Below are 20,816 nucleotides of genomic sequence, written 5' to 3' on the forward strand. Positions count from 1 at the left end.
TAAACAGGCGATGGTGATGCTAACCCAGAGAAGGCAGCACTGGCCATGAGAACTTGATGACGCAGTTTATTTTGGTCAGTTAAGTCCACTTTCCACATGAAACAAATTAAAATACACTCCGAATTAAAAGTTTGGGGTCAGTTTAACCTGTTAGCATTCCACTGCAAAGCCTGTGGTACACATACCTTTCAAAAGAGAACAAAACCATGCATATACTCCAAATGGTTTAAGAGCAGCATGCAGTTTACTTTGGGTAAAACTTTTTAGCGTTTTAGGCAAATTTAAAAGGAATGCTAAGGGGTTTAAAAAAAGAATACTTTTATTCAGCAAGAATGCAGTAAAATTATCAAAAGTGACACCAAAGACCTTTATAATGTTACAAAAGATTGCCATTTCAAAGAAATTATGTCCTTTTGAACTTTCTATCTATCAAAGAATCCTTAAAAATGCTTTATTGTTCCCACAAAAATATTAACTTAGCACAACTGTTGTCAACACTGATAAGAAATGTATTTTGAGCACCAAATCAACATATTAGAATGATTTCTGAAGTATCATGTGAAGACTAATGCTGAAAATTCAGCTTTTTATCATAAGAATAAATTACATTTTAAAATATATTAAAATATATTTTTTATTTAATATTTCACAATATTACCTTTTTAATAGGGCTGCACAAAATAAAAGTCTGTGTTTACGTAATATATGTGTGTTCTGTATATAATTATTTTGTATATTTAAATACACACACATACATGTATATATTTAAGAAATATATGCATGTATAAATAAATTAATATAATTTATATTATATTTAAATATAAATATTTTATATATAAATATAACATTTTTCTTAAATATATACATGTATATACACATATATTACGTAAACACAGATTTTTATTTTGGACACGATTAATCGTTGTGCAGCCCTACTTTTTAATGTATTTAAAAAAATAAAAAAAAATCTTTACTTAACTTTGTACTGTAGAATATGACTGGAACCAAAATACTGAATACTGTAATATACTGTATGTTGCACCTGGTGACCATTGTATGTCTATACATGTGTATGTGTGTGTATATGCTTGGGTATATATATGTATGTAAGAATATGTGCTCTTTATATATGCACAGTACATATGTAGGTATGGGATATACATTGTTCCTTGTCCCATTCTTTGAAATTTGGTTCCTCTTTCTTTGTTATATGTTCGAAAAAAGGGGGAAAAAATGGAATAAAGAATAATAATTTTTTTTTTTTTTAATGACCCCAAACTTTGAACCGTAGTGTACATGCAACAGACGTTATCATGCTCCATTTCTCAAAAAAACAAAAAAACAAAAAAAAAAACAGTTTCAGGTCCTATTTTCTCCTGCATGTATTTAAGCAGTTTCATCTATTCTTAATCACAATCCTCATGATACTGGTAGCGTCACACAGAGAAAGTAATTTTTAAAGATCTTAGCATGCACTCATCAGCCAATGCACTCCTCTGGGTTAAACAGAGCAAATGATAACGAAGGGTGGAGTTATTTCATAAACAGAACGAGCGAGAACAAAACCACTAATAAAAAATCTCCAAATCAAACACATAAGACCTACCATGCATGCATTTAGACCCAGGAGTCAACAGGCTGAGGTTTAACATCACAAGCATCCACCAGACTGACAGTCGGCCTGTTGCTCCTGATATAGTGCTTCCTATTTGTGTCATTCTGCAGCAGTGGGAGAGGGATTCAAATCAGCAAAACCAACAGTTTAAACACACAGAGAAAGGCAGTTAGTCCTCGCAACGGGGAAGCTCAAGGGGAAAATAAACAGTTAGAAATTATAGAAGTGAAAAGTCATTTAAGAGAAAGCATGCAGAACTGAAAAAAGAAACATTCCGAAAACAACAAAACTTTGGTTGATGTGATATTCAGGTATAAAAACTTGTTGTGCCAACAAGGACCCCTAGAGGGAGCAACTTCATTGTATTAGTAGGAAAATATCTCCTTACTGTCTGTCAAATATTCTGACAATGAAAAAGACTAAAACCGTTTGTTCAGTTGACATTCTGACAGCCACAGCAACACAAATCAGAATTTGTCATGACATCTATTAAAGCGCTTGGAAAGCCTAACAAAGAATTATGGCAGGCAGCTGTTGAGAGACAAAGCCCTGTCACAATGCTGAGACGGACTACAGATGGTGCAGAAATGTAGTCGTCAATAATGCAGCGTCCATGAACATGCTCATCTATGAGCACAGTGTGGCCTCTTTCACATGCAGACACACAGTAAAGCAAATCATTCTCACGCTGGGCTGCGATAACACTCATAACATGAGATGACTCCATATAAAGTGAAGAGGGAGTAAGAGAACTCAATCTACTGTTGCAGAGGCACTTGATATGCAAGTCAACCTCTCTTGCAGATGCCAGTCAGAGGGGGAAATAGCAGCACCAGACAGTTTCTTAATCATCTCTACATTAATGACTTTAATGTTTAATTATCTATTTAAGCAAGGCATGGGGCTAACAGCAGGCTGTATGAGGGGAAGTCAAGTTTACTATCTCAAATATACAGATATGGACAGTGTGATCCAAAAGTCTGAGACCCCTAGAGGAAATTTAATTATATAATTTTCATATATGTACTTTTCATGAGAACTTATCAGTGGAATAATTTGAATGGAAAATTTAATTAAAAAAAAAATTTAAATTTCAGAATTTGTTCCCCTATTGTTTTAAGGACAGCAGCATAAACTGCTGCATGAACTCCAGTTTGTGTCCAACCTGATGATCGTGTTCTCTAGTATGATTTGAGAATGATCCAAAGAAAATTGTGTGCTTCAATACAAGAACACCTGACCAATGTCACAAATTTACTTAGTGACCTAACTCAAAATAGTGTTTCAAATGAAAGAACACTAAAAATGACTCTAAAAATCCTAAAAATTAGCCAAAAAAGGGATTTAACTCAGACTGAAAAGTCAAAAATTATTAAATGCTCATGAGAAGGATGCATTAGTATTGCATCCTTCTCATGAGCATTTAATAATTTTTGACTTTTCAGTCTGAGTTAAATCTCTTTTTTGGCTAATTTTGCCCAATAATTATGCACAACTGAATATAAGGCGTTTTTCATTTCCAGCCTTCATGAACACATCACTTATAAATGATTAAATACAAAATTAATAGTAGTTATTATGATTGATGTGGTTTGGAATTGGTAAAATGTGCTTGGAAAAAAATATGATCAGAAAATCAACTTGACTAACAATTCTGCACATGGTATATATATATCTATATATATATATATATATATATATATATATATATATATATATTAATATATATATATATATATATATATATATACACACACACATGTTTTTATTGAAACTTTTCAGTTCTGAATAAAATGTATCATCAACATTTCTCTTGACTGTGTCTGGCATTTTGGATGAAAACTTGTATTTTACAAGGCAGTATAACATTTATACCTGCTGTTTGTAACTACCATTGCACTAAGATGCTTTAAAATCAGTGTTGCCATGTCCACTTATTTTAAGTGACTTTGGGCTTGTTTTTTCATTAGGTCACTTATAAATACGGGAAGTTGTGATTTTACAGGAGGAGAAATAGTTCCTATGCAGCACAGTTCCAATGCATGAAAACCATTTTGGCTTGTTTTGAAATTGCCAACTAACCAAACTGCTTATTTTCCCTCAGACCAAATCACTTAATGTTCTACAGATCTGGCAACACTGCTATGATGCCTTCCACTCCTGTGTAGTTAACTGCCGCACTATGGCTCCGACACAATTCAATGTTAATATATAATTTCTTTTTCTCATGAAAAATTGCAATGTTGGTGCCTAAAGAAAATAATGAGACAGAGACGATATTAACGCACTACCGCAGACAGCACTGTCACACAGAGTGCCTTCTCAGATTAAACAGATGTAGAAACGTGTCTCACTTCTGACACTTCTGCTCTGACCTTTAACGGCTCCCGCTCCTGCAGATCCGACGAGCCGTCGCTGCTTTTGTACTTGGAGTCTTTGTCTCGCTGGTCAATCGTCGAATAGCCATCTAATGAGAGGGAAAGAAAGCAGTGAAGCTCTGTTATCATGATCGTTGTGTCAGCACCCTCAGCATGGCTCTTCAAACAAGCAGCGACAGATCCCTCAACCTTCAGCTGCGAGCATCCCGTACGTGCTGCGCTCACAGATGTTCTAATGCTCGCAGCTGAGCGCGTGATGTGTGTGATTACTCTGCGGGTTTGTGTGCATGCAGGCTGTGTGTATTTCTTCACTTCCTTCCAGCCACTCAAGCAGCACCCCATCTTCAGCCTGTGTCCAATTATTGTCAGTCAGGCTTGGAGAGGATGCTGCTTCAGTGGAGAAGATCAGAGAGACGGCACCATAATGAAGAGGTGGTACTCTGTAGTGAACAAGCAATAGTGCTTCTGTTCAAATTTCCATTGGCCCAAACACACCAAACACAACAAGACTACAAACATCTTATTAAAAGAGGGGTTTTGCAGACAGCATTGGAATGAAACTCTTCAGGGAAATAGAAAGGCAGTTAGAATTTAATTACTTTTTAAAACTAACCGCAACATTGCTTGGGAGAAATTTTAGGGGGAATGGAATTAAGAGGGATTATGGTTTTGTATTCTCACAAAACCACATCAGTCTGTAGGGTTTGTTTTTGAGGGCATGCCGAAACTGTCTTACCTGGACCGAGTTCGTCCATAGGTATCATATCCCCACCGCTACACCCTCTGTTGCCTGCAAAGCATTTTACAAGCCTGATTTTTCATGGAACTAAAACTCAAGCTCATTTTTAGAATATCAATTTAAGTATAAAATCTCTTCATAGCTTTCAAGGTCTATAGAGTAAAATCTCATTCTTCTGCATTATTGAGAAACTGGTTTACAAGTCTTAAGGTGGGTTGCACCAATAAGGATTAAATTAAGCAAAGTTTAGAGCTAATCAAGGATTTGTTGATCTGGGTTTTATTTTAAAGGGTTAGTTCACCCAAAAATGAAAATTCTGTCATTAATTACTCACCCTCATGTTGTTCCACACCCGTAAGACATTCGAAACACATCCGATGGCTCAGTGAGGCCTGCATTGCCAGCAAGACAATTAATACTTTCAATGCCCAGGAAGCTACTAAAGACGTATTTAAAAACAGTGGTTCAACCTTAATGTTATGAAGCGACGAGAATACTTTTTGTGCACCAAAAAAAAAAAAAAAAGCTATATTCAACAATATCTAGTGATGGGCGATTTCAAAACACTGCTTCATGAAGCTTTCAATTTCAATGATTCACCACTGGGGGGCATGACTGACAGTTTGATACAAGCTCCGAACCACTGATTCGAAACAAAAGATTGGTTAAGCTTCGAAGCTTCATGAAGCAGTGTTTTGAAATCGCCCCTCACTAGATAATAAATACTGAATAAAGTTGATATTTTGTTTTTTTGGCGCACAAAAAGTATTCTCGTCTCTTCATAACATTAAGGTTGAACCACTGTAGTCACATGAACTGTTTTAAATACGTCTTTAGTAGCTTTCTGGGCATTGAAAGTGTTAATTGTCTTGCTGGCAATACAGGCCTCACTGAGCCATCGGATTTTATGAAAAATATCTTAATTTGTGTTCCGAAGATGAACGAATGTCTTACGGGTGTGGAACGACATGAGGGTGAATAATTAATGACAGAATTTTCATTTTTGGGTGAACTAACCCTTCAAATCGAGCTATTGTAGTTAAACAGCAACAAAGTTAATATTCCATTTCCTTCTTTATTTACCACTAGAAACTCTCTCTCTCTCTCTCTCTGACATAAGTAGCTCTTGCTGATAAAGGAAATAAACTTGTCAGCTGTTTTTATAAACTGCTATGTAGAGAGACTGTTAATGATCAAGCAGGCAATGAAAACATTGTGGCAGCGTGCGGATTTAATAAGCCTGGAAATTTATTTATAGCATCAATTAATGGAGTAATATGGCAGCATTAATGTATAACAAAACAACTGCCATTATTTGCGGAGTGATTATCTCTGCTCTTGACAGAGCCGCCCAGCAGTCACGCATGGAGCGGGCCTGAGAAACGAAAGGTGCGGCAGCAAACACTAGTGCTCACCTCATCCTCACAATCCCTAAAATCTGAGTCTAAAATTATGGAGCAACTGGATTAAAGTTAATCTATTTTAAACATAAATTAAAACCAGGATCAAAATCAAAATTAAACAAGGTTTAAAGTTTGGTGCAACAGGATTATTAGATAAATCTTGATTTAATCTAGATTTAAGCTTAATCTTTGTTGGTGCAATCCACCCTTAATGTTGAAAATACACTTTAATTACATAATAATCGGTGAAATACTTCACTACACACAATTCTGAAGCGAGAGCTACCAATCAGAGGAGACACAGTGAGTGAGAAAGGCAGAATCAGACTCAACAGTGACCGCCCATTCCCATAAAGTATAGAAAGGACAATCAAATCAGTCACTTTACACCCTCAGTCGACTTATATATGTGTATACACTTCCGTTCAAAAATTTGGGGTCAGTAAGATTTCTTTTTGGATGAAATTCCACAAAAATATTAAGCAGCACAACAATAAATGTTTCTTGAACACCAAATCAGCATATTAAGGACAATTCACACCGCATAGACAAACGCCAACAAACACGTTTTTTGGGTTTGTTGGAGCAGTGTGTTACTCCTGTTGGCGTTGGTTGGGGTTTGTTTTCACCCAACTGAACATGTTTGACCAGCGTTTGTCAGTGTCTGTTGGGGCAGTGTGAACATGACAGTTATTTTTCATAAAATTCTAAATCCAACGGCCAAGTTGTTTGTTTGTTTGTGTTTGTTGGTGTTTGTCTGTGCGGTGTGAACTGCCTTTAGAATGATTTCTGAAGGATCATGTGACTGAAGACAAGTAATGGCTGCTAAAAATTCAGCTTTGCCATCAGAGGAATAAATGACATTTCAAGATAATAAAATAGAAATGTTATTTTAAATTTGTAATAATATTTCATAATATTACTGTTTTTACTGTATTTTTGATCAAATAAATGCAGCTTTGGTGAGCAAGATACTTTTCAAAAACGTCTTAATGACCATCATTTTTTTGAATGGTAGTGGATATTTTGAGTATATTTTAGAAATACACTTCTAAAATACTGTATAGTATACTCACAAACAATGATCTTAAGTTAACAGTTTCATATTTTATTGCTGTTGCTTATTTGATAACATCATTTGTAGTGGTTCATGGATGAGTAGTTCGTCTAGGAGCTGGCTGGTTTCCTAGTTTTGATCTCTGATTTTTATTTCAGTTATGGAGAAAATGAATGAGAAAAATACTTTCAGAATAAAGGCTGCTAAGAAGCTGTGCAGTCACTGTTGTGCTCTGTTCTCCACATTAAGGCAAGCAGGGAATGGTGTGGGACTGATGGATGTGATCAAATGTATCACTGTCATGAGAATCCATGCTAACAGCAGTAATAAAATCAGAAAAAAACCAAAGCTGTCATGCTAACTCCTCTCTCAATGAGATGTGCCCGGGTGGACGGATGGTGCACAGTAATTTACCATCATTTTACTTGAGAGTGAATGAATAATGAGCTCCTATACTGAGGCCCATTAATCTGCTGTCTGATCCTCATAAATCATTCTGTATCATATGAACTGCTCAAATGACCGATTAAAGCACAAGAGATGCGGCAGCTGCACACACCAGCTGAGCAATGGGGGTGAAAGATCAAGTATTCTGCCACATGTTAAAACACAAAAAGGAGTAGAGTTCAGAAGATATGCTCGCTCAGGTGCACCTGAACCTCCAGAACTCCCCTGAGCACCCAGATTTGCTGTTATCCATAGTGTGTAAGTCTCTGTTTGGGGTCTTACACTAACCTTGGTTCTTCTCCATCAAGGGGAGTGTAGTGTCGTCGTAGCCAGGCTTGCAGCTCTTGGATCCTTTGGGGGTACCAGTCGCTATCGGCTGAGAAAGATCAAGAAGATAATGTTTCAGAAAAACAGGACAGAGTGGCAAACCTTCACAAAAAAACAAACAAAAAACTCTTGGGTAACACTTCAGTATAGGGAACACATATTAACTACAACTTTTGCCTCAATTAACTCCTAATTTACTGCTTATTAATAGTTAGTAAGGTAGTTTATGTAGTGTTTAAATTTAGGTATTGGGTAGGATTGAGGGATGTAGAATAAGGTCATGCAGAATAAGGCATTAATATGTGCTTTATAAGTACTAATAAACAACTAATATACTAGTAATATGAAAGCTAACAAGCAACTAGTTAAAAGTAAGAATTGAACACTAAAATTAAGTGTTACCAACATTTGAATTCAGACAAACTAGGTCTTTTTCTTCATAAAATATGAAGATAAGGGATGCAAAGGATAGTTATAGAAGGAAGTGAATCTCGCAGAAACTATCAAGTAATGTGACGTTCATATTTCCCTTCTTTAAGAAAACTGTACTGTGCATTAGGAAAAAGAAATCTATTATAAGAACCATTAAAATTGTTTGCATTATAAAATAATTTTCCTGGCAATTAGGTACAATGTGAAAAAAATATGAGACACTGAAATTAGTGCATTTATATAATAGCATTAAAGTACATAAAAAGATATAGTAAATATGAAGGATACATAATGGCACATTAGCATATTTATTATTATTATTAATGATTATTTATGTAATCTTTAGTATAATTTTATAATATTTTTATATTCAAAATTTTAACTAAAAAAAAAATAAATAAATCACTGACATTCCAGACATTCATGTTTTTTTCTTTAGATTTTGGAGTGAAATGTGAACCGGACATTTCTTCATTAGATTTACACTTTTATACAGTACTTTATTATTTGGTATTAGAATAAGTGAGAAATCAGAGTGTTTGTGTGTATCTTTGCTCCGCTCTACCTGGAAGTGTGTTTTATTCCAGCCATCCTTGGTCAAGGTGTTTCTCAGCTCCTTATAGCTCCAAACCGTCTGTAGTACATGGGAAGCAGCTTTGGTCTCCCTTGCTGACTGGCTGCAATGCATAAACATGCAGGGAAAGAGAGTTATGAGGAATCCAGAGCCCAGTGGAATAACTCTCAAATTCAAAGTCATCTATTCCCCTCCTAGCATTGTGAAGTCACTATGACTCCAATCTCCAACCCCTGTGGCCACAGATTTCTCTTTTTTCACTTCATTAGCTTTTCCTGTGATCCTCACTTAATTACCAGGAGCCTACGACTTCAAAGCCGCATCAGAAAGAGATGGAGAGAGGCCGTGTAGCCACTCTCCAGTCAAGCATGTACTCTTTAAAAAGTTAATTTCTCAAAATCAATATTTAGTTTTGGGTAAAATCACGCTCAGGCAGAAACGGTAGAAATGATGTGAAGTTTTAAATGAGGTCACATGTGGAAAGGATGGAGGAGGTTTGTTTAACATATGGCTTTCTCTCCGGAGTTCTCTGTTGCTTTTGATATCTACAGCACTACACCACTTAATATTCAGTTTTTCACACGCATATATTAAAAATGACATGTGTGGTGATAAAAATAAGACACTTCAAAGAGCAGCAACTCTTGTTGCTGTTTTTCTCTGCGAGTTGAGGAGGACCCAAACTAACGGAAGATGTTTGCACAGATCAAAAACCTGTTGGTGTACATACCGCACTAAGCGAGCCTTAAGAAGTCATAATTGGTTGAAGTAGATAAACTGTAGATAGTTGGCTTGAAATATAAATTACAATACAGAAAGGTGCAAAAACATGTTTAAAAAAGTATGTACCATGTAAATTAGGTCTAAAAAGTGAAACAGAGATAAAAATGTTAACTTTTTTTTTTATTTTAATTTCTAGTTTCATAAAATAACTTGAGCAGAAATCAGAATTGAGTTTGCAATGTGAATATAGCTTAAAAGTGATAACTTTTATAAAACCATACTGTGTCATTGTCTTGGTCTGTGCTCCATTCACTTCCTACCTGGTCCTGTTGATGGCCACAAGTTTGTCGATTGCTTGAGCGGTAATGAGAGAGCGGGCGTTCTCAGAGCTGTCAGTGATGATTTCATGGATGGTGTTGAGGATGGCCACCACTGTGTCTTCCTCCAGGTTCTTGGCTGGCCGCTGCTGTCCGCTGGGCAGGTTGCTGACCAAATCCCTCATGGCGTAACTCCCTGAGGATGAGAGTACAAAAGAATGATAGATTCGGATCTGGAAAAGAGCAAAACAAGTTACAGAAACCCAGAAGCAGCACACCGTAAACAGATTTGTATTCAAAATTCTTCTACATATCAGGTTCATTAACTGTTGCCTTCTGGGTAAAAATCAAATTTAAGAGCACTGAGTAACAGTTTATTTTCATTCTTAAAACTTTTGTTTTACCAATGTTGTTGTGCAAATACTACTCAGAACTAATAATTCAAAGTTTGGGGACAGTAAGATTTTTTTAAAGACATTAATAGTTTTATTCCACAAAGATGCATTAAATTGATCAAAAGTAATGGTAAAGACTTTTACTTTGTTACAAATATATATATATTTCACATAAATGCTGTTCTTTTGAAATTTCTGTTTGTCAAAGAATCCTGAAAAAAACTGCACCTTGGTTTCTACAGAAATATTAAGCAGCACAACTGTTTTCAACATTGATAATAATAAGAAAAGTTTCTTGAGGAAAAAAATCTGCATATTAGAATGATTTCTGAAGGATCATGTGACACTGAAGACTGGAGTAATGATGCTGAAAATTCAGCTTTGCTATCAGAGGAATAAATTACATTTAAAAATAGACATTTACTTTAAATTTAATATTTATTTGTAATAATATTTCACAATATTACTGGTTTTACTGCACTTTGATCAAATAAATGCAGCCTTGGTCCTTACATTTAAAAATCTTTAGTGTAAGTGTCCAATATAAGAGCGGTTATAGAGATCAAGTACTATTAATCTGGTCATGTGATCTCAACATGTCGGCCCCATGTAAAATAAAACAGCTTTTATTAGGCTACTGATATGACTGAAGTGTACATGATTTTAATTTTTTTTTCTAAAGTGCTATTCATTTATTTAAAAAAAAAAAAAATCTGACAGGAAGTATTATGTAAATATATGTTTTATACAATAGGTAGAAATGATCAAGAAATGCTGCTCTTGCCTATCAGGTCTTTGTTGCGGCGGTCGATGGACAGGTTCCTCAGAGCGATGGCCACAGCTCGCACCACCTTGTCTGAGTCCGAGCGCAAGAGCTCCACCAGGATTGGCAGCCCCTTCTCCTTACGCACAGTTGCCCGGATATAGTTTGACCACTGCAGAAATGAAAGGATCATACATACTTTATGAAGCCAGTGATTCAGACATTTTTTTCGCTGCACTCATTTCATTAAGTCAGGTCAACTTATACTTAGTCAGATAAGCAGCTATGCTAATCTCTCATAGCAGGAATATGCCTGTTAGAGTATGTGCGCAAGAAAAAGCTCCTCTATTCTGGGAAACGGCAATCCAGTGAATAGCCATTTGTCCCTGCTAGACTTGTGTGCATTTTTCACTCCGACCGCATGAATCACAAAACCTTTATGTGACACAAGAAATCTCTATTCCTCAACCAGTGCCCTTGAGATAGTAATTAAGCTGTTGCAAAACCACACCATGGCCACTAGGAGATGGTAGTGAGCCTAGAAACACGTTTGCAAGAAAAGTAGGGAAAAAAATAAATTAATAAATAAAAGCTCTCAAATCCTCTTATAGACCACAGACGTGACATGTCTGTCTCCCTACAGCAGGGGTTTGTGATGTGCTTGGGACTCTGGGTTCACTAGCATGCATGTGTCACCAAGCATAGATATGAGGCAGGTCTGAAGCGGTGTAACCACACAGAAAAGCTGTGAGCTTATGCATGGCTGCACTTCAGGTCCAAATAGAGAAGGAAGCAGGGTCAGGGCAGTGCAGTTTAATGGGATTTACTCTTACATTAGAAATAGGGGGACGTGTTTATTAGGGGCATTTCCTCTTGACTTCTGCCACAAGAGAAAACAGAGCCCCACACATGACACTGTGGAACAGATCACATCATACTTGTAATTAGGTATTGATTAGGAAACGTGTTCAAGGTTCATTTCAAGCAGACAGAAAAAAAAAAAAAACATCACAAATGAAAGTTTATGGATTTGCATTATGTTCTCCAGCAGGCGTTTGATACGGCATCTTGTGTTACTTTACACCACCAATTTTAATGATTCTCATTTCAACTTTTCATATGCAGCTCTGTTCTGATTCTTTTAGTAATTTTGACAATAATTATACATATTTAATACAATATAATTATACAATTATAATTAATTGTACAATTATACAATAATTATATTACAATATAACAATAATTATTGCTTAAAGCAGAAGACTGTTGTCAACAGAGAAAACTGAGATACTTTCAGATTTCAGCAGAATAGTAATAAATCAGAACTAAACTGAAAGAAAGTCTGTAAGACTTTTTTTTTTTTTTTTTTTTAAATAAATCAATACTTTTCAGCAAAGGAGCAATAAATCAATCAAAAGTGACAGTAAAGACTTCTATATTGTTATAAAAAAAATGTAGATTTCAAGTAAGTGCTGCACTTTTAAACTTTCTATTCATCAGAGAATCCTGAAGAAAATCATGGTTTCAACAAAATATTAAAGGGATAGTTCACCCTAAAATTAAAACTGTCATCATTTACTCACCCTGCATTGTAAATTGTATATATATATATATATACAGGGTGCGATTTGTGAAAAAAAAACAGAGGGGGGATGTTTTGAAAAGTTTTTTTTTGTGTGTCTTTTTTCCCCTTTTGAAAATAAATCACAAACCACAGTGGAGCTATATACTAATTTTTGGCAGCTGCGTGTTACAGAAACATTTTTACAATAAATATTCTGATTTAACCTTGAGTTTTGAAGTATTAGACAGATTAGATATCTTTGATATTTGCACCACTATTTACAATGACACTAATAATTCTTAATTTCTAAAAGGAATGCAAAATCAATCAGTAGTTATTGATTTTTTTTAATAGAGTAACGAGACACAAACCTCTACATTCAATTGCGTTTGCTCCTATTTATTTTTGATCACAGTACATACACAAACGTTTAGTCCCAAAGTGCGCACATTTGGAGAAATACACGTTTACCTCATATATCGTTAGATAAAATAGAACTAGGGCCATACACAGGGTTTCATAATTACCGAGGTCACAAAATGTAGTTTACTAGTCTTGGGGGGTACGGGGACATGCTCCCCAGAAAATTTTTTGATTTCCTTGGTGTAGACATGCATTTTAAGACGTTTTAAGGCCAACAAATTGGATAACAATTGCTTTGAAACAATGTCAACAAATAACCTATGCATGCACAGTTTTGAGGCAGCTTTAATCGCATGTTTGATAATTTCATGACTTAATTTACAACAGAAGAACGACGGTGAATGCTCGTAGTTTCATTTGCGCTTTATTTAAGCTATAATAAAGTAATGTGTAGCGCGCGCCGCCGCATTTGCGAATGCAATTCTTGAGTGCGCGCCGCGAGCGCAGTATAACGGCTGATTGGACAGTCATGTTCATTTTTTTGAGTTTTACTGACATAGCCTGACAACATCTCGTCTGACCACAGTTCACTGTTGTTCAAGTAAAGCTCCCTCGTCCTCACTTATCTTTTTCGCGCTCGCTTGACTTGTGCCTGGCGCTGAGGCGAAGTTGGAATGTGCGTCTGAAAAGTGTCCCGTTTGTTGTGGTCGTAAAGAGACAGTTCTATATGAACGCAGCATTTTACTTGCTGATGTTTTAAAAAATATTTTTATTTTTGGTATTTTATATGCTGTGTTGGTGGTTTGTGGAGTAGCATCACCCAGGGGTAATATTTTTTATCCCCACTGGGGATAAAAATAATTCAGCAGAGGCAGGGATACATAGACCAGAAGGGGGGAAATCCCCCCCATCCCCACCTACAAATCACACCCTGTATATATATATATATATATATATATATATATATAAAATGGATGTTTGTTGAAGACTGGATTAATGATGCTGAAAATTCAGCTTTGCCATCACAGGAATAAATTACATTTTGAAATATTTTACAACAAAAACAGTTTTTTTAAATTGTAATAATATTTCACAATATTACTATTTTTACTGTATTTTTGATCAAACAAATGCAGTTTTGGTGAGCATAAGAGACTTAAGACATGTTGTCATGAAAACAAGACATCATCATGACAACAGCTCTGATTCTTTTATTGTATATTTTATTTCTGTATTTTATTATGTTACACTGTATAAGTATATGAACACACTTTCTAGAATCTCTAATGGAACCAAATATCATGAAGATAATTCAATCTAGGATTGTTTAATGGATCCAATTCCTGTTATTTCAAAATTAATTATGTGCAGGAAGATTATGAGAAGACACTCACTGTCCACTGTCCAGCGCTGAGATTCTGTAGAGCCCCGGCCGCTGCTTCTAGCGTGTTATAGTTCTGGCTTTCTGTCAGCAGAGACAGGTAGAGTCGGACCACCTCCGGCTGATACAGTAACTCAAAACCTGCACACGTACATGACAGATACAAAACAGAATTACAGATATAACACTAGTTGAACACAGACAAACACAGATTAGCTATGGGGTGGCAAACATTGATTACATTTCCTTCTGCCAGTGTTGTGATGCACCTGGCGAAATGAAAAGTGGACAGAATAACAGGGTAGGACAAACGCATGATTATCACGACAAATAAATAGAGACAGAAAATCAAAGAGACTCCACTTTCACAGATACATTGAGCAGTTCAATAGACAAACTGCCTAAAAAAGCCAATAGCCTGATGGACGCTTGGCTTCTTGATAGCAGCACCCCAATCTGAGCCAATGTAATCACGGAGTCTTTCATTAAACATGACTTAAGGTCAGAAACCCAAAAGAAGAAGCTCCTTCTGGCTGATTCAGGGTCTGTTCCTCCAACAACAAAAAAAAAAAAAAAAAAAAGTGAGAATACCCAGGTTGGAGACATTTGCAGTGATAGTAGGGAGTGGATAATTAGCTTTCTCCTGTCTAAATGCTAAATGATGCCGGCGGACCTACGAATCCCTGTATGCTACTCCCGGGATGTGACCGTTCGTATGTGTGTTTCTCTACAATTTTTTTTTCACAAGCTGCACCTCTGAGTATTGCAAATACAAGATTTACTCATCTAACAAACACAAACATAAATATAGAATGTTCTGCCTCTTGTATATTCCAGTGGTTTCGCTTCAAGACCACAATTGTTTACTGTACAAAATAAAAAATATCCACAAAATTTATTGTATTATTATTTATTTATTTATTTATTTTTTTTTTGAGGATGAGGTCATGTCTCACAATATGTCCATGTCAGCATCTACCTAATTTGACATTTCTACACAGTGACAGATGAATTTGAACTAAAATACTGTTTGAGGGGAAACACCTTTGATGTCAACAACAAAAGATATCTGAAGAGTTTTCTTCTGTTCTGTTCTGTGCCAAAACGACCTTATTTCTTCTGTGGAACACAAACAAAGATTCTTTGAAGAATGTTTCAACTGTTTTTGCCAATACAATGCAACCAAAACAACCAAAAAATGTCCAAAACAGCACTAGACCCCATTGAGTTTCATTTTATGAACAAATGAAGACCTTATTTCTTCTGTCGAACACAACAAAGATTCTTTGAAGAATGTTTCAACTGTTTTTGCCAACACAATGCAACCAAAACAACCAAAAAATGTCCAAAACAGCACTGGACCCCATTGAGTTTCATTGTATGAACAAAAGAAACACTGAGACATCTTACAACGCATCATCTTTTGTGTTCCACAGAAGACATTTAGTCATACAGGTTTGGAACAACATGAGGGTAAATAAATAACAACAATTTTAATTTTGGGAAAACTATCCCTTTAAATATTTAATATTTAATATCCCTTTTAATACTCACTGAAAATTTCAACATTTGAGTCCCTGTCTGGGTCTGAGGATAACCATTTAGTTCAAATCTTCAACTGTGCAACCACCGCACATCCATCATGCAGTCTTGGTGTAATGCTAGTCATGAAGTGCTCATGAATTCTCTTCATAACTTGGCCTGGGCAAGCAATACAACCAAGGCTTAGCATGACAGATGTGTGGTGGTTCAACAGGCCGTCTTCATTTTCACTGCCACGTCAAGATCGAGGAGTCTGGAGAAGTTCAAAGGAACCTGAGCAATGATATTCATACAAAGGCAGCAAAACTGCAACACGGTGTAATTCGGTAACACGTCTGAAATGAGTTTGCACTGTGGTGGAGAGCAGAAAAAGATGGAAGAGCTGACATACTAATGCATGTTTGCTGGTGTGTGACTGCATTAGAAAAGTTCAACCACTGCCTGGCCCATCTGCACTTTCTAAATGTGCACCTAACACCTATAATTTAGAGATGGAAGAGTGGCCTGCAGGATGTGGGCTGCTCACTATACATTTTTATTTCTGTCTGACTGATGGTTTGAACGAAAGAACTGTCCTCAGCTTTTTTTGTAGCTTCCACACATTCACAACCTCAATTACCATTTAAGGCTATTTTAAGTCTTTCTCCTCCCAACTGCTTTAAAATTCCTCTTGAGTGTGTTACTATGCAAAAAGACATCAGAGAAGCCTCAGAGAGTGAATGTATGTACGGATTAGCTAAGGCATGTGTTCACATCAGTATTATGCCTTTTTACAAAGAGCTAAGTGGAAAGTCATAAATCATAGTCATTCAGATACAGAGCTGTATTCTCTCTCTCTGACAACTATAGCATTCCCTAATCTCTCTGTCAAAATTGAGTTAACATCGAGAAACCTAAATGCTTCATATTGTGGAAAGATGATTGCCTGCTAGTTTAGCTTTAACTCAAACCAGTCAATAAACACAAAATCAGATAATTAAATAAGCTTTTTCTTGTGGGGAAACGGCTGACAGATTTATCACTGCAATGGAGAGTGTTTTCCTTGTATGACTGACGTCTGTGTTAAACCCTGCCGCAAAGTTCATGTCATATCCATGACAGCCCGTTGATATCCGGGAGTCTGTCCACATTCCCCTCCTCGGACAATTCTTGGAGGCCGGATTTGCCTCTGAGTAGTAGTTACAAAACAGCACATTTTAAGCTATGATTAAGGATTAGTTACCAAAAACGTTCCTCCTTCAGAGAGAGAGCGAGAGATGAAAAACAGCAGGAGACAAAACATCTTAGCTCTGCAAATATCATTGATTCCTGTCAGGATCCAACGTCTATTTCTTTGAACAAAGTGAGAACCGTGCTGTAATGTTGAATACATTGAATGAGCTGTCATACACATAAACGTCCAAGCCACCGTACGCATACAATAAACGCTTCACAAGAAAGAAAGAAACATCCACATGTCACCCTGGTGCTTTATTACTTATATGAATGGAATTTTCAATCCCAAGGGAAACAGGGAAGGGATTGTTAGCATGATTCAGAGACATACTCTTGCTTTTGTAATCGTACTCTCTTTTAGTAGGTAAATTAAAATTAGTGTGTGACACCAAGAAACTCCTCTAAGAAACAACCCTAACCCGTGACCCTAAAGAGGATAAGCAGTATGGAGAATGGATGGATGAAAACTAAAATAAAACTAAATTAAATGTATACATTAAATAACCTTACAGTGGGCATAAAAGAGGTATTCACCACAGCATTAAAGGGTTAATTCACCCAAAAATTAAATTTCTGTCATTAAGTACTCACCCTCATGTTGTTCCACACCCGTAAGACCTTCGTTCATCTTCATAACACAAATTAAGATATTTTTGATGAAATCCAAGGGTATCTGATCCACACATAGGCAGCAACGTCATTGCGCCTTTTGACGTCCAGAAAGGTAGTTGAAAACATGGTTAAAATAGTCATCGTGACTACAGTGGTTCAACCTTAATGTTATGAAGCGACGATAATACTTTTTGTGTGCAAAAACAAAACAATAACATCCGCTTCGTAACATTAAGGTTGAACCACTGTAGACTTTTTAACCATGTTTTTAACTACCTTTCTGGACATCAAAAGGTGCAATGACCAGAGTTCCCACACCTTGGTTAATTTCAAATTCAAGGACCTTTCAAGGACTTTCCAGGTCCAATACCCTCAAATTCAAGGACTTAATGTGGGGACACGTTTCAAGTGAGAGCAAGTTACATCGTGTTACCTTGTAAGATACATTGTTACAGTTTTCATCTGTCAAACACCTATGCAAAAAAGCTTCTTTTTTTTTGCATTTATTTTTGGCCATATGACAGAGATTTATTTCTGTTTTGTATAAAACTGAAGAATATTCAGTACATCCTATACTGTATTCTAAAATGATCTGATATTAACTTTTGCATAGATTTTATTGAAAAGAGCTTAGGCTCATGTAACCAGAAGCTTTAAGATATATAAATATGCTTTTAAGTTTTTCTTGCTTCATGGGTTTACATCTGTGAAACGATGAGGTACCATTGTAGTAGTTTTGTGTGTGCGTGAACATCGTGGCAACGTACAACACAAAGTACTTCACGCGGGAAACACATAACGTAACGCGTAACTAATGTAAATCAAGCAAGCTAGTATGCACAGGCCACAAAGTGTTGGCAAAATAACACATTAGCGGACCGGAGGGAATAATATGGATTTTTTTCCAGAACACTTCTTGCACAAAATAATTTCAAGAACTTTCAAGGACCTGTATCTATGTATGTTTATTTTCAAAAACTTTCCAGGGCCTTAAAATTTTTTTTTCAGATTCACAAACTTTCAAGGATTTCAAGGACCCGTGGGAACCCTGAATGACGTTGCTGCCTATACAAAAATTGGTCTTCTCAGTTATATTGTACCAGATATAGTACATTGGTCTTTTTGGTTTAAGAAAAACAAAACAATACTTGAATTTATGAATGCAGATGATGAGAAAGAAAGAAAGAAAGAAAGAAAGAAAGAAAGAAAGAAAGAAAGAAAGAAAGGATTCTCTCCTGAGGCGTCTCCTCAGAGAAAAAGAGTCCATTCAACTGCAAGTAGGCCTGAATGACAGTCTACCTTTGGAACGGACTTCACACTTACGCTTTATGGGATGGCTTGTAAGTTGAATCAACAAAGTGGTAGGAGTTTCAAATGCCAACCGACAGCACCAAAAGGAAGGTGGTAATGGCTTACAGTCAACATAACAGCATTCTTGCTCATACGGGCTGCCCATAGAGACAGGAAGTAGGGTAGTCTGCAGGGAACAGGATGCACCAACAAAGCACCTTTCTTTTCTTTTTCATTCTGAACCCCTCATCCCTCCACAGGCCACTGAAATAGAATGGACAAGCCTGTCGAATATTTGATTTCCTCTGGAAATGCTTCTTTACAGACTGAGAGCCTTTGGCCAGCTCTTAAAATGCTCCGGTTCACTCCTAAAAGTGGCTTCTCCTTCTCTCCTCTGTGCTCCGGCTGGCCAAATCTCACTGTGACATCCCAGACCAAACCGGCTGCTGAGACCAGCTTGTCACCGTTCACCCGAGGAGGTCTTTTTGCTTTGCTTGTCCTCAATGACTTGTATTATGTGGAGTGTCAGTCTTCAAACCAACCTTCATAACGAGATTTTCCCTCTCTATTCATCCACTCTCTTCACCTCATCTTTCAACTCACAAAAATACCCAGATTTAATTACTTTTCTATGTAAATAATGTTGAGATTGTAGTATTGAACTAGAAGAAACTATCCTTACCAGGACTGACTTGCTTCAGTATGGACAGCAATAATGCACTTCACATTATTTCTCCAGGTTCCTGTGGGTTTTAAACTCGATGGGCCTTTAAACTTGATGCTTATTTGAGGCACAAAGCTTGCCAAGAATAGATTTTTAACAGCTGTGAAACCTTTTGAGTGGCTATCTATTAAAGAAAAATGCATTGTGAAGAGAATGGATAAACTTCATTGTAATAATCCATGTTTATATGATGATAGAGTAGATACTGGCATGAAAATTTAGTGTCTGAAATGATAAAAAAGATATCCTTAATCTCATATTCTCCTGAGGTCAATAAATAAAAAAACCCTGAGAGGAAGAATTTGACAAAACCTTGATCAGTCTTCCATGGACCAAAATAACAGTAACTGCTAAACTGATTCTGAGAGATTCATTGAGATATCGGTGCGAGCGAGAGGAAATTGAATTGCATTATTGAATTACTAAAGATCTAGAGGTCAGATAAAGTCCAGAATTAACCCTGCCTCTTCTTCAAACAATATTAGTTGGATAGCCCAGGGTAGAGGTGTGTGATTAGGGTGGAAGGAGACAAGGAAGGAAACAAGCTGCTCTGTCTATAAAATTCAACAGTAGAGCTGAAGTAGGCAGAGGAGGAGATGATCACACACCAGCACTTCAAAACAGCCATCGCTTCAATCTCCCAGGCAACCAACCGTCCGACCACACTAGCAAATCTATTCATTAATAGACTTTAAAGAAAGAGAGAGAGAGTAAACAAGAAGAGAGACAAACATCTAGGTGACAGGAAACTGAGAATATAGATGCTTCATTTAGCTCTGATCCAAAACCTACTAAGCTGTCTACTATTTAGCAGTTTAAGGCATCAGGTGCGCACTTTGGATGTGAAAGCTGTCTGAATAGTTGGGCGGAAACATTATGCTGCTTTCAAAAGCCTAATTTTGGTCAGATTCTAAGACAGCATCCAATGCATCCTTCGCAAGAGTACAATGGTAAA

At 36.5% G+C, this 20,816-nt stretch overlaps 1 protein-coding gene across 7 annotated transcripts in view; it reads right to left on the bottom strand.

Annotated features, from left to right (window-relative positions):
* Nucleotides 1-20,816, bottom strand: part of arvcfb (ARVCF delta catenin family member b) — a 137,712-nt gene that overhangs the window by 3,039 nt on the left and 113,857 nt on the right. For all 7 annotated transcript variants that reach the window (XM_051892695.1, XM_051892694.1, XM_051892692.1 and 4 more), the window contains 8 exons: nucleotides 14,492-14,619; nucleotides 11,192-11,342; nucleotides 10,016-10,208; nucleotides 8,964-9,075; nucleotides 7,928-8,015; nucleotides 4,730-4,783; nucleotides 3,991-4,082; nucleotides 1,607-1,719 (listed from right to left, as the gene is read on the bottom strand). In XM_051892695.1, coding sequence (XP_051748655.1) covers nucleotides 1,618-1,719; nucleotides 3,991-4,082; nucleotides 4,730-4,783; nucleotides 7,928-8,015; nucleotides 8,964-9,075; nucleotides 10,016-10,208; nucleotides 11,192-11,342; nucleotides 14,492-14,619 — 920 coding nt within the window. In that variant the 3' untranslated portion in view covers nucleotides 1,607-1,617. The remainder of the gene's footprint in view (nucleotides 1-1,606; nucleotides 1,720-3,990; nucleotides 4,083-4,729; nucleotides 4,784-7,927; nucleotides 8,016-8,963; nucleotides 9,076-10,015; nucleotides 10,209-11,191; nucleotides 11,343-14,491; nucleotides 14,620-20,816) is intronic.

Source organism: Ctenopharyngodon idella, chromosome 5 (assembly GCF_019924925.1).
Source record: "Ctenopharyngodon idella isolate HZGC_01 chromosome 5, HZGC01, whole genome shotgun sequence".
Taxonomy (NCBI): Eukaryota; Metazoa; Chordata; class Actinopteri; order Cypriniformes; family Xenocyprididae; genus Ctenopharyngodon; species Ctenopharyngodon idella.